Source organism: Scyliorhinus canicula, chromosome 6 (assembly GCF_902713615.1).
Source record: "Scyliorhinus canicula chromosome 6, sScyCan1.1, whole genome shotgun sequence".
NCBI lineage: Eukaryota > Metazoa > Chordata > Chondrichthyes > Carcharhiniformes > Scyliorhinidae > Scyliorhinus > Scyliorhinus canicula.
The window spans coordinates 4549746-4563756 of NC_052151.1; the positions used below are offsets into that span (position 1 = coordinate 4549746).

Consider the following 14011-nt stretch of genomic DNA (forward strand, 5'->3'; position numbering starts at 1 on the left):
CAGAACGGAGATTCTCCGGTCCCCCCCACTATTCAGCGGCCTAGATGGGCCGAAGTCCCAATGGCGTGACCCCAGCCATCGCCGTTCACACCTGGTAAATAAATTTGTCAGCCAGTCGTGCCAGCTGACGATGAGGAGCGAGGAGGTGAGCGGCCCTTGTCCTAGAGTTCTTGCAGACACGGCCGGTGCCGGCAGGTAGGGAAGATTTCTCCGAGAACGCTGCCGCCACTCGGGGGTCAGGGGATTGAGGAGGATGCCTGCATGGAAGGCTGCAGACATGCCCGGGGGAGGGGGGGTGAGGTGAGGAGGATGTCTGGGTGGAAGGCTGTAGACATGCCCAGGGAAGGGGGGGGGGGGTGGGGGATGAGGAGGATGGCTGGGTGGAAGGCTTAGACATGCCCAGGGGAGGGGGGGGTGAGGTGAGGAGGATGTCTGGGTGAAAGGCTTAGACATGCCTGGGGGAGGGGGGGGGGGGGGGGGGGATGAGGAGGATGTCTGGGTGGAAGGCTGCAGACATGCCCCGGGGGGGGGGGGGGATGAGGAGGATGGCTGGGTGGAAGGCTGCAGACATGCCCAGGGGAGGGGGGGGGGGGGGGGATGAGGAGGATGGCTGGGGGGAAGGCTTAGACGTGCCCAGGGGGTGGGGGGTGAGGTGAGGAGGATGTCTGGGTGGAAGGCTTAGACATGCCTGGGGGAGGGGGGGGGGGGGGGGTGGGAGGGGATGAGGAGGATGTCTGGGTGGAAGGCTGCAGACATGCCCAGGGGAGGGGGGGGAGGTGAGGAGGATGGCTGGGTGGAAGGCTGCAGACATGCCCAGGGGAGGGGGGGGGGGGGGGGGGGGATGAGGAGGATGGCTGGGTGGAAGGCTGCAGACATGCCCCGGTGGGGGGAGGGGGGGGGGGGGGATGAGGAGGATGGCTGGGTGGAAGGCTGCAGACAAGCCCAGGGGAGGGGGGGGGGGGGATGAGGAGGATGGCTGGGTGGAAGGCTGCAGACATGCCCAGGGGAGGGGGGGGGGAAGAGGAGGATGTCTGGGTGGAAGGCTGTAGACATGCCCAGGGGAGGCGGGGGGGGGGGGGGGGGGGGGGGGGGGGGTTGGGGATGAGGAGGATGGCTGGGTGGAAGGCTTAGACATGCCCAGGGGATGGGGGGTGAGGTGAGGAGGATGTCTGGGTGGAAGGCTTAGACATGCCTGGGGGAGGGGGGGGGGGGGAGGGGATGAGGAGGATGTCTGGGTGGAAGGCTGCAGACATGCCCAGGGGAGGGGGGGAGGTGAGGAGGATGTCTGGGTGGAAGGCTGCAGACATGCCCCGGGGGGGGGGGGGGGGGGGGGGGGGGGTGAGGAGGATGTCTGGGTGGAAGGCTGTAGACATGCCCAGGGGAGGGGGGGGGGGGGGGGTGGGATGAGGAGGATGGCTGTGTGGAAGGCTGCAGACATGCCCCGGGGGGGGGGGGGGGGGGGGGGATGAGGAGGATGTCTGGGTGGAAGGCTGCAGACATGCCCAGGGGGGGGGAGGTGAGGAGGATGGCTGGGTGGAAGGCTGCAGACATGCCCAGGGGAGGGGGGGGGGGGGGATGAGGAGGATGGCTGGGTGGAAGGCTGCAGACATGCCCAGGGGAGGGGGGGGGGAAGAGGAGGATGTCTGGGTGGAAGGCTGTAGACATGCCCAGGGGAGGCGGGGGGGGGGGGGGGGGGGGGGGGGGGGTTGGGGGATGAGGAGGATGGCTGGGTGGAAGGCTTAGACATGCCCAGGGGATGGGGGGTGAGGTGAGGAGGATGTCTGGGTGGAAGGCTTAGACATGCCTGGGGGAGGGGGGGGGGGGGGAGGGATGAGGAGGATGTCTGGGTGGAAGGCTGCAGACATGCCCAGGGGAGGGGGGGAGGTGAGGAGGATGTCTGGGTGGAAGGCTGCAGACATGCCCGGGGGGGGGGGGGGGGGAGGGGATGAGGAGGATGTCTGGGTGGAAGGCTGCAGACATGCCCAGGGGAGGGGGGGGTGAGGAGGATGTCTGGGTGGAAGGCTGTAGACATGCCCAGGGAGGGGGGGGGGGGGGGGGGGGATGAGGAGGATGGCTGTGTGGAAGGCTGCAGACATGCCCCGGGGGGGGGGGGGGGGGGGGGGGTGAGGAGGATGTCTGGGTGGAAGGCTGTAGACATGCGGGGGGGGGGGGGGGGAATGGGGGGGGATGAGGAGGATGTCTGGGTGGAAGGCTGTAGACATGCCCCGGGGGGGGGATGAGGAGGATGGCTGGGTCGAAGGCTTAGACATGCCCAGGGGAGGGGGGGGAGGTGAGGAGGATGTCTGGGTGGAAGACTGCAGACATGCCCGGGGAGGGGGAGGTCGGGGGGTTGGGGGGGGGGGGGGGGGGGGGGTTGGATAAAGCATCACAGTTAGGCGGTAATCATCAGGACGTCCAGATACAGGCTACGTTATTGCTGGGTGTGGGGACAGTTGGAGCCACGTCATGGCATCTCTCAATGTGTTACTCATGTGGGTCGGGTACAACGTTGTACCCCCAAAGGCCGGTCGGGGCCGGGTGGGGTTTGCTGCGAGACATGGTTGGGGTGGGGGGAGGGGTGTTGTGTGACCCAGGGGCACTCTCGGGGTACTTACCCTGACAGCCCTCCTGAGGTCGTGGAGCTATCCCTACACTGGTCCCCAGAGCAGGGGGTGTGCCCCACAGCGCTGTCCGCAGTGCCAACCACACGCCAGCCACGCCTCACACTGCCTGAAGGTTGGCAATGCCCATGTCTTGGGCAGAGGATGGCCCTGCGATCTTCAACCTCATCCAGCAGGGTGTCCAAGTCTGTTGTTGCTTCTGGGAGCGGCACATCGGGGCTCAGCCATCGTGTTGAAATGTGACAGTTGATTCACTCATCAAGGCCATTTATATATATCGTGGACAGCTGGGGCCCAAACACCGATCATTGCTCTTTCCGACTAGTCACTGCCTGCCACTTGGAGAAAGACCCATTCCTGTCTGTCAACCAATTCTTGATCTATGCCAATACATTACCCCTATCCCAAGTGCTTTAATTTTGCCCACTAACCTCTCATGAGGAACCTTATCAAAATCCTTCTGAAAATCTAAATACACCACATCCACTGGTTCTCACTTATCTATGCTATTAGTAACATTCTCAAAGAACTCCAGTAGATTAGTTAAGCATGATTTGCCTTTCATAAACCCATGCTGGCTTTGTCCATTCCCGTTAATGTTTTCCAAATGTTCTGTTATTTTGTCTTCTTTAATAAAACCTTGCATCTTCCCCACTGCTGATGTCAGGCTAACTGGTCTTTCATACTCCCCTATTTTCTTTCCCTCCCTTTTTAAATGATGGAGTTACATTTGCCACCGTCCAATCTGTAGGAACTGCTCCAGAGTCGATAGAATTTTGGAAGATGACCACTATTGCATCCAATTTTTCCAAGGCCACGTCGTTTAATACTCTGAGATATAAACTATCAGGCCTTGGTGATTTGTCAGCCCTGAACCCCATTCATTTCCCCAGCACCATTTTCTTATTAGCACTGATTTCCTTCAATTCTGCCCTCTCACTAGACCGTTGGTCCCATGACATTTCTGGGAGCTTATTTATGTCCTCTTTTGTGAAGGCAGAACCAAAGTACAATTCTTCTGCCATTTCTTTGTTTCCCATCATAATTGCCCCAGCCTCTCACTGTACGGGACCAACATTTGTCTTTACCAATCCCTTTCTCTTCACAGATTTATAGAATCTTTTGTGGTCAGTTTCTATCTTCCCTGCAATTTTACACTATTTTCCCCCTCAATCAAATTTTTGTCCACTTTTGCTGAATTCTGAAACGCTCAAATTCTCAGCTTGCTGCTGTTCCTGGCAATTTTATATTATCCCAAATTTTTTTGAAAACTGTGGTTGAGCCTCCTTTCCTCCTTTAGTTTTGTGCCAGACATGAATGAATAATTGTTGAAATTCATGCACATGTTCTTTAAATTGAACCATTGGCTCTCCACCGTCAATCCCTTTAGTAAGAGTCCCCAAGCTATCCTTGCCAATTCATGTGGTTAGCACAGTTGCTTTAGAGCTCCAGGGTCCCGGGTTCGATTCCCGGCTTGGGTCACTGTCTGTGCGGAGTCTGCATGTTCTCCCCGTGTCTGCGTGGGTTTCCTCCGGGTGCTCCGGTTTCCTCCCACAGGCCAAAGATGTGCGGGTTTGGTGGATTGGCCCTTCGTGTCCAAAAAATATTAAGTGGGGGTTACTGGGTTACGGGGCTTAGGGTAGATACGTGGGCTTCAGTAGGGTGCTCTTTGTAAGGGCCGGTGCAGACTCGATGGGCCGAATGGCCTCCTTCTGCACTGTAAATTCTATGATTCATTCCCTTTTTTTAGATTGAGGACCCGAGTGTCGGAACTCTCCCATCTTAATGAAATATTATGGTTGCTCTTCCCCAAGGGACCCCGTACAAGATTGTTAATTAATCCTTTGTCATTGCACGGTACCCAGTCTAGAAAGGCCTGTTCTCTGGTTAGATTCTCAATTGGTCTAAAGTACACACTCCAGGAACAACTGCTCCACTATCCCATGTACCATGATCCTCTACACTCAACCTATGTCACTGAGCATTGAAACACCACAGAGGTATCTAAAGTTAAATGAAAATGGCAGGATCAGTTTGAGATTAAATCAATGGGAGGCCTGGCATTATTTCTAACTTGGACAATGGAACTCGAAGCATTAAGTCATCAACGCTATGTTTTAAAATTCAATGTTCCAATGATACCTGTTACACTTCCAAACATCCAGAAATTTTAGATTTAACCATTGGTTTCATCACATCCACTGAAGAATACTACAGACAATAAAATAAGCAAAAGATTTGTCTTTCAAAGTATTCTTCATCTTCCAGTAGACAGCAGGCTTGCTGTACCGTGGAGAAAACTTAAGTGGCAATGAAATAGATGAAGTGTGGGGCATGTTATATTGATTTCTGGGAACCATCTGGTCTTGTAACAGGGAAAGGTCTGCCATTTAGCATTTTGTCTTTAGACAAAGGCACAACATCTGAAAGCAGCATTTTTAAGGAACTAATTGAATTACTAAAAAATTCAAACATTCACAAGTAAATGTCAGCCAACTCATTGTCAGACATTATTTCATTTGCTTAAATTGTCAATCTCCTTCGATGGAAAAATCTTCATCAAACGCTTCCAGATACTTCCTTGCTGCAGTCCATGCAAACATTCACATATGAGGAAAAACCTCCTTTAATAACTTGATCAAGATTCTGTGTTAGGCAACTGTCTCTAGGTCCAGAGAAAAATTAGTTCCTCCTCCTGGTCATGCAAAGTTCAAAGTTCATCAATAAGTGGAATGCAAATAGATGGTCTTCTTTGTCTCTTTGTTCTGTAACTCTCCCCAACTCCCTACCATTAACTGAGTAGGTCCTGCCCTGATTCAATGTATCAAAATACATCACCTCACATTTATCCAAATTAAACACCATCTGCCATTCATTGGCCCTCTGGCCCAATTGATTAAGATCCCATTGCAATCTTATAGAACCTTCTTCACTGTCCACTATGCCACCAATCTTGGTGTCATCTGCAAACTTACTAACCATACTTCCTAAATTCTCATCCTAATCATTAACATCAATAATAAATATCAGTGGACCCAACTCTGATCCCTGAGGCACACCGCTACTCACCTCTAGTTTGAAAAACAACCCTCCACAACCACCCTTTGTCTTCTAATATCAAGCCAATTTTGTATCCAATTGGCTACCTCACCCTGGATCCCATGAGATATAACCTGATGCAACATCCTGCCATGCGGTACCTTGTCAAAGGCCTTGCTAAAGTCCATGTAGACAACATCGACTGACCTGCCCTCATCTACCTTCTTGGTTATCTCTTCAAAATGCTCAATCATAGAATCATAGAATTTACAGTGCAGAAGGAGGCCATTCAGCCCATCGAGTCTGCACCAGTCCTTGGAAAGTACACCCTACCCAAGCCCACACATCCACCCTGTCCCCATAACCCCACACAACCTTTGTGGACACTAAGGGTAATTTAGCAAGGCCAATCCACATAACCTGCACATCTTTGGACTGTGGGAGGAAACCGTTGCACTCAGAGGAAACCCACGCAGACACGGGGAGAATGTGCAGACTCCGCACAGACAGTGACCAAAGCCGGGAATCGAACCTCGGGCCTTAGAGCTATGAAGCAACTGTGCCAACCATTATGCTACCATGCTGCCCTTTGTGAGACATGATTTTCCACTCACAAAGCCATGCTGACTGTCCCTAATCAGTCCTTGTTCTCTAAATGTCTGAAGATCCTGTCCCTCAGAATACCTTCTTACAACTTACCCACCACAGACGTTAGACTCACTGGTCTGTATTTCCTAGGCTTTTCCCTGAGGCCCTTCTTATACAAAGGCACAACATTTGCTCCCCTCCAATCTTCAGGCACCTCACCTGCGGCTGTCGATGATTCATATATCTCTACTAGGGGGACCCGCAATCTCCTCCCTACCTACCACAATGTTCTGGGAAACATTTCATCAGGCCCTGGGGATTTATCTACCTTGATGTGCTTTAAGACTTCCAGTACCTCCTCCTCCGTAATATGTACACCTCAACACATCACTATTTATTTCCTCAAGTTCCCTAACATCCATGCCTTTATCAACAGTAAATACCGATGAGAAATATTCATTTAGGATCTCACCTATCTCTTGTGGATCTGCACATAGATCACCTTATAGAAGCTACTCTCTCCCTTGTTACTCTCTTATCTGTTATGTGTTTGTAGAAGCTCTTTGGGTTCTCCTTTGCCTTTGTCTTAACTGCCAAGACAATCTCATGGGGCTGGTTTTGCACACTGGGCTAAATCGCTGGCTTTTAAAAAGCAGACCAAGCAGTCCAGCAGCACGGTTCTATTCCCGTACCAGCCTTCCCGGACAGGCGCCGGAATGTGGTGACTAGGGGCTTTTCACAGTAACTTCATTGAAGCCTACTCGTGACAATAAGCGATTTTCATTTTTTTCATTTCATGTCCCCTTTTTGCCCTCCTGATTTCTCTCTTAACTCTACTCCGACAACCTCCATACTCTTCAAGCACTCGGCCCACAGCCTTGAACGTTACGGCATTTCAAATGCTCATCCAATCTTTTTAAAGATTGTGAGGCTTCTTGCCTCAACTACCCTCTCAGGCAGTACATTTCAGATTCTTACCACCCTCTAGGAGAAAAATAAATTCCTCAAATACTCTCTAAACCTCCTGCCTTTCACATAAAAATTATTCCCCCTTGTTATTGACCCTTCAACTAAGGGTAACGGTGCTTTCCATCTACCCTGTCCATGCTCCTCCTAATCTCACAGACCTCAAGCAGGTCTCCCTCAGCCTTCTCTGCTCCAAAGAAAACAATCTGAGCTTATCCAGCCTCTCTTCATAGCTAAAATGCTCCATCCCCAAGCAACATCTCCTCCATCCGTTGACTCCATCTATCCGTTGACTCCATCTACACCTCCCGCTGCCTGGGGGAAAGCGGGCAGCATAATCAAAGATCCCTCCCACCCGGCTTACTCACTCTTCCAACTTCTTCCATCGGGCAGGAGATACAGAAGTCTGAGAACACGCACGAACTGATTCAAACAGCTTCTTCCCCACTGTCACCAGACTCCTAATCGACCCTCTTATGGTCTGACCTCATTAACACTACACCCTGTATGCTTCATCCCATGCCGGTGTTATGTAGTTACATTGTATATCTTGTGTTGCCCTATTATGTATTTTCTTGTATTTTCTTTTCTTTTCAAGTACTTAATGATCTGTTTGAGCTGCTCGCAGAAAAATACTTTTCACTGTAGCTCGGTACACGTGACAATAAACAAAATCCAATCCAATCTGTACCCTCTCTAGTAGAATCACATCCTTCCAATAGTATGGTGACCGGAACTGAACACAGTGTTTCAGCTGAGGCCCAAAGAAAGTCCTCTACCTTCTCAATGGCAATTGGAGATGACCAATAATTGCTCACATCCCATGAATGAACAAACATAAACGAGGCCAGGAAAAGTAAGGTTCTGAAATAGCAGCATGTGATTATGCAGTGTTGCTAGACAGTTTTGAGAAGCCTCCCTCGACTACTGCTTTTTAAAATTCAGATTTGGCGTGAATGAATAATTTTGCTCAGAATAATTGCACGGGTAGAGAGAATGAACCAAGAACAAAAAAGCGCACAGCACAGGAACAGGCCCTTTGGCCCTCCAAGCCTGTGCCGACCATGCTGCCCATCTAACCTAAAACCTTCTACACTTCCACTTCTTATATATCCCTCTATTCCCATCCTACTCATGTATTTGTGAAGATGCCCCTTAAACAACACTATCGTACCTGCTTCCACCACCTCCTCCGGCAGCGAGTTCCAGGCTCCCACCACCCTCTGTGTAAAAAACCTCCCTCGCACATCCCCTCTAAACCTTGCCCCTCTCACCTTAAACCTATACCCCCAGTAATTGACTCTTTCACCCTGGGAAATAGTTTCTGACTATCCACTCTGTCCATGCCCCTCATAATTTTGTAGACTTCTAATAATAATAATCTTTATTAGTGTTACAAATAGACTTACATTAACACTGCAATGAAGTTGCTGTGAAAAACCCCTAGACGCCACACTGTGGCGCCTGTTCGGGTACACTGAGGGAGAATTCAGAATGTCCAAATCACCGAACAAGCACGCATTTCAGGACAAACCGGAGCACCCGGAGGAAACCCACGCACACACGGGGAGAACGTGCAACAGTTCTAACCACTGTGCTAACGTGAGTGAAGCAAGAACACCAAGTTCAGCCTCGTCAGTCAAGTCACCACAACTTTCAATGGCCGTGCACCCAGTTATTTTTTCTGAATCTAAATTACTTAATCTATCCTCCCCTCTCTGTAATCTATTTGAGTGTGTGTGAATTTTGAGTCTGTGTGTTTGTGTGTGGGAAAATTGGAGTGTTTTTATTATTTTTCTCAGACCATGTTAGGTACAATAAAACTATTCTCTTTTATTTAAAAAATACTCAAGAATAGAGGTCTGATTTTACGTGTCTTTTATGGTAACAGCATTTAAATAGTTAAACATCCACGGAATTAAAAACAAGCTGTTGCAGTCAAATAACGAGAGGAAAAGGCGGGGGGGGGGAGGGAGCCATTCATCCCCTCCTCACCTGATCATAACATTCCTTCGACCTAAGAAGAACAATCCCAGCTTCCTCAGCCTCGTGACAAAACTGACATACTTTATCCCTGGTACCATTCTTGTAAATTTCTGCTGCACCTTCTCTAAAGCCTTGGGGCGCAATTCTCCGCACTCACGACGGTGCGGAGAATAGCGGGGGTCGTAAATTTTTACGGCCACGCTAGTCCGACGCCCTCCCGCTATTCTCCACCCCCCCCCCCCCCCCCACGCCCAACTCCCGATACGAATCGCTGCCGCCGTTTTTTTTACGGCCAGCAGCGATTCTCAGCTGGCCGATGGGCCGAATTCCAAGCCCTTTACGGCCGTTTTTACGAACGGCAAACACACCTGGTCTGGCCGTTCGTAAAAACGGCCGTAAAGTCCCGATCTTGGCAACCATGGCACCGATTGGCACGGCAGTACCACGGCCGTGCCAAGGGTGCCATGGGCCCGCGATCGGTGGGCACCGATCGCGGGCAGCGGGTCCGATTCCCGCGCACTCTTTGTCCCTCCGCCGCCCCGCTGTATCACTTCGCGGGGCGGCTGAGGGGCATCCCGGCCCGCGCATGCACGGGTTTCGCGCAAATGCGCGATGACGTCACGTCATGTGACGCGTCAGCCGGCGCAAACTCTGGCAAGCGGGCTTAACGAAATTCGTTAAGCCCGCGATGCCGGAGTTCACGGCCGCGGTATACTAGCCCCGACCGGGGACCAGAATCGGTTCCCGGTCGGGGAGGGGGAGGCTGGCGTCAAACCTGCCCGGTTTTGACGCCAGCCTTACGATTTCTCCCTGTCTGGGAGAATCGCGCCCATGGTATTCCCCTGAACTGTGATGTCCAGAACTATCACAATATTTAGTGGCCTAACCAGTGATTTATAAGGTTTAGTAAAACATTGTAGCTTTGTACTGACTCTATACCGCTATTAAGCATTGCATATTCCTTTTTCTGCCACCTTCAAAGATTAGTGTGCACACAATCCCCAGATCTTTCTCTTCCTGCACCCCTTAAAATTGTACCATTTATTTTACATCTGCCCTTATCATTCTTTCTCTCAAAATTAACTACTTCACACTTCCCTGCAGTAAATTGCACCTGCCATAATGGGCTCATAGAGTCATAGAGATCTACAGCACAGCAAAAGCCCTTTGGCTCATCCAAGGACGTCAAAAACAGCTACCAAAGTATCCTAATCCCATTCTCCCTCTGTGTCAAACTTCTGTGGTTTTTATTTATTCATTTATGAGATGTGGGCATTGCTGGCTGAGCCAGAATTTATTGTCCATCCTTAACTATCCTTCAGAAGGTGGTAGTGAGCTGCCTTCTTGAACTGCTACAGTGAATGTGATGTAGGTACACCCACAGTGCTGTAAGGGAGGGTGTTCAGGATTTTGACCCAGTGGCAGTGAAGGAACGGTGATGACAGCTGATCCCTTAATGCTCAATTCCTTGTCTCGTCTGGATTGCAATATGAAGGAGACAAAGGCATACTGGTGTCAAGACTCAGGGGACATATGGGTCCAATCCCCCCATGGCAGCTCTTTTTTTCTAATTCGGTCAGGGAATGTGGGTGTCGCAGGCTCTGCCATCATTTATTGCCCATCCCTAATTGTCCTTGAGGGGGCAGTTCGGAGTCAACCACATTGTTATGGGTCTGGAGTCACGTGTAGGCCAGACCATGTAAGGGCATCATCTTTCCTTCCCTGATTGTTACGACAATTGGCAATGGTTTCATGGTCATCATTAGGCTTTTAATTCCAGATTTTTATTAAATTCAAATTTCAGCATCTGCAGTGGCAGGATTCGAACGTGGGTCCCCAGAGAATTACCCTGAGTTTCTGCGTTACTAGTCCAGTGACAATGCCACTACACCACTGCCTCCCCAAGTCTTGAACTCAATTAATAAATCTGGATAAAGCTATTCTTAGTAATGGTGATCATGAAACTGTCTTTAATTGTTGTTAAAAATCCATCGGGATTGACTAATCCTTACCTGGTCTGGCCTACATGTGACACTGGAACCATAGCAATATGATTGACTCTTAGCTGCTCTATGCCGCTATCGTGGGCAGCATGGTAGCACAGTGGTTAGCACTGTGGTTTCACAGCTCCAGGGTCCCAGGTTAGAATCCCCGCTGGGTCACTGTCTGTGCGGAGTCTGCACGTTCCCCTTGTGTGTGCGTGGGTTTCCTCCGGGTGCTCCGGTTTCCTCTCACAGTCCAAAGACGTGCGGGTTAGGTGGATTGAACATGCTAAATTGTCCTTCATGTCCAAAAGATTAGGAGGGGTTATCGGGTTACGGGGGCAGGGCGGAAGTGAGGGCTTAAAGTGGGTCGGTGCAGACTCGATAGGCCGATTGGCCTCCCTCTGCACTGTATGTTCTATGAAATGGCCCAGCAAGCCATTCAGTTCAAAGGCAATTAGGGATGGCCAACAAATATTGACCTTGCTTGTAATGCCCCTTTCCCATAAAGAAAACAAAAGAATTATATTCCTGTATGTAGTGATATCATCATTATATTGTGATTCACCGACTGACCATTAGGATTGTCATTGGTATATAAGTGAATGTTAGAGTCAGGTGACCTCAGATGGACTGGAGAGCTGGAAGAGAGAGGTTGTTTGTGCATGATCATACTGCTATTCGTCTGTTGTCTTGTATGCAGTTGACCCAGGGTTAATGTTAATAAATCGTTTATTGCTTTAGCTACAATGTTTTTGCAATATAAATCAGGCCATCCAACATTACACAGTGGGCCTTCAGTTCCTTTAGGAGCTGGATGTGAACCATTAGTTCCCTCAGCAGAGCAGCCGTGGGCTGCTTCAACTTACATGGAACTTACATCCAATTTACAGCACAGAGACAGCTCCATACCGCTGTATATGATCCAGACAGAGGCTGATTGTCCTGATCAGCATAACAACCCCACTTGGGGAAGAATTTGCACCAACCTCCACAGAGTTCCGCTAGGAGAAAGGGACTCCCAGAACAATGGGAACTAAATATGGAAAGGTGAATTTAACAGACACAGCCAATGAGCCCGAACAGTACGCTAACTCAGATTATCTCCAGCAGAAAGCAGAGGACAGTTCAAGGGCTTCACAGAAAATAATGCGGCGCCGTTTGAACAAATAGGAATGGTGGAATCCATTTTAATAGGTGCCTGAAAGGGCTGTACACTATAAAGAGGCCCCAATGTTTTGCGGTTCATATTACTTTCACTGTGTAGCGCACTGGCAACTCCACTCAGAAGGGAAATTGGCAACGAAAGTGGTTACCTTTGTCATCAGTGTGCTGCTCCAGATGTTCCTGCACTTTATCCTGAGACTGAAACTCAGGCTCCAGGCTTTCTTCAGTATCAGATTCAAGGTCTAATTGTTGCTCCATCTGCTCTGAAGGATGCAGTTCTTGTTCTTCTTTCAGACTATGCAGGAAAATGGGAAGAAGTCAAATAGGTATTCAGATACTGTTCTTGCATTTGAATAATCCCACACAATTCTGAGCAAGAATGTCTCAGTGTCTTAACGTACACCATTCTTGGTAAGAAATCGTATCTTGCTCGTTTTATGAAACAAATCACAAGGCTGATACTGATTCTAAGCTAATATATTTCCATATAAGTTCCTGCAATATAATTCTTGTTTTCCATATTGTGTGGACTCACTTACATATCATTGATGTGAACCAACACAAAAGATACAAAGCCAGACCCATATTAAACATGTCATTTCCGAATTCAGTGCTCAATAACAAGTAAAACTGGAATGTAACGGAGCATTGATAGAAATTTGCTTTGTTCAGAATCACAAAGGTGGCAATTGAACTGGGTATGATTGACGTACAGAGAATTATGTAGAATTTAAAAATGCAGAAGCAGTACATTGAACATTGCAGGTTTATACCAGCGACTCTCATCCAGATGAGCCTCCTCCACCCTCACTTCATCTCACACCATCACCACATCCTTTTATTCCTTTTTCCTCATGTTTTTATCTAGCTCGGGATATATAGGAGTTCAGGTAGGCGATAAGTTTAGTGATTATGTAAAAATTTGGCAGATGAAGCATAATGGGGGATATTGTGAGTTGTCCACTTTGGCAGTAAGAATTGAAAAGCAGAATTATTAAGATCCCGGACCAGACCCCAACATTTGTTCGGATACTGGACAAGAATCCCAAACACTTTTTCAATTTGTAAAAATGTGAGGAAAGGATACTTCACTCCAGGAGCAATTCCACTAACCAATGAAAGATATAAAACGAGAAGTAAAAACATAAATGGTAAGCGACGCGCCAGGTTGTTACATGAAGATATGGGTTCAACGACAAGGAAAATTAGGAGAAAAGTTAAGAGGAAAAATAACTTTGGAGAGGTTACTGATCAAGGGGTTAAGATTCAAAACAGAGGTATAAAAGACAACATAAGTGTACTTTACCTGAATGCTCGTAGTATTCGGAATATGGTAAATGAGTTGATGGCACAAATCATCGTGAATGACTATGATTTAGTGGCCATTACTGAAACATGATTAAAGGATGGTCACGACTGGGAGTTAAATATCCGAGGGTATCAAACTATTCGGAAGGATAGAGTGGATGGTAAGGGAGGTGGTGTAGCTCTGTTATTTAAGGATGACATCCAGGCAATAGTAAGGGATGACATCGGTGCTATGAAGGATAAGGTTGAATCCATTTGGGTGGAAATCAGGAATAGTAAGGTGAAAAAGTCACTGATAGGAGTAGTCTATCGGCCACCATATAGTAACATTATGGTGAGGCAGGCAATAAACAA

General features: G+C 49.0%; 1 protein-coding gene across 1 annotated transcript in view; it reads right to left on the reverse strand.

Moving 5' to 3' along the window:
- LOC119966916 (dynein heavy chain 14, axonemal-like) overlaps positions 1-14011 on the reverse strand; it is a 1122002-nt gene that overhangs the window by 966052 nt on the left and 141939 nt on the right. Inside the window, exon 4 of the mRNA XM_038798874.1 lies at positions 12499-12644. Coding sequence (XP_038654802.1) covers positions 12499-12644 — 146 coding nt within the window. The remainder of the gene's footprint in view (positions 1-12498; positions 12645-14011) is intronic.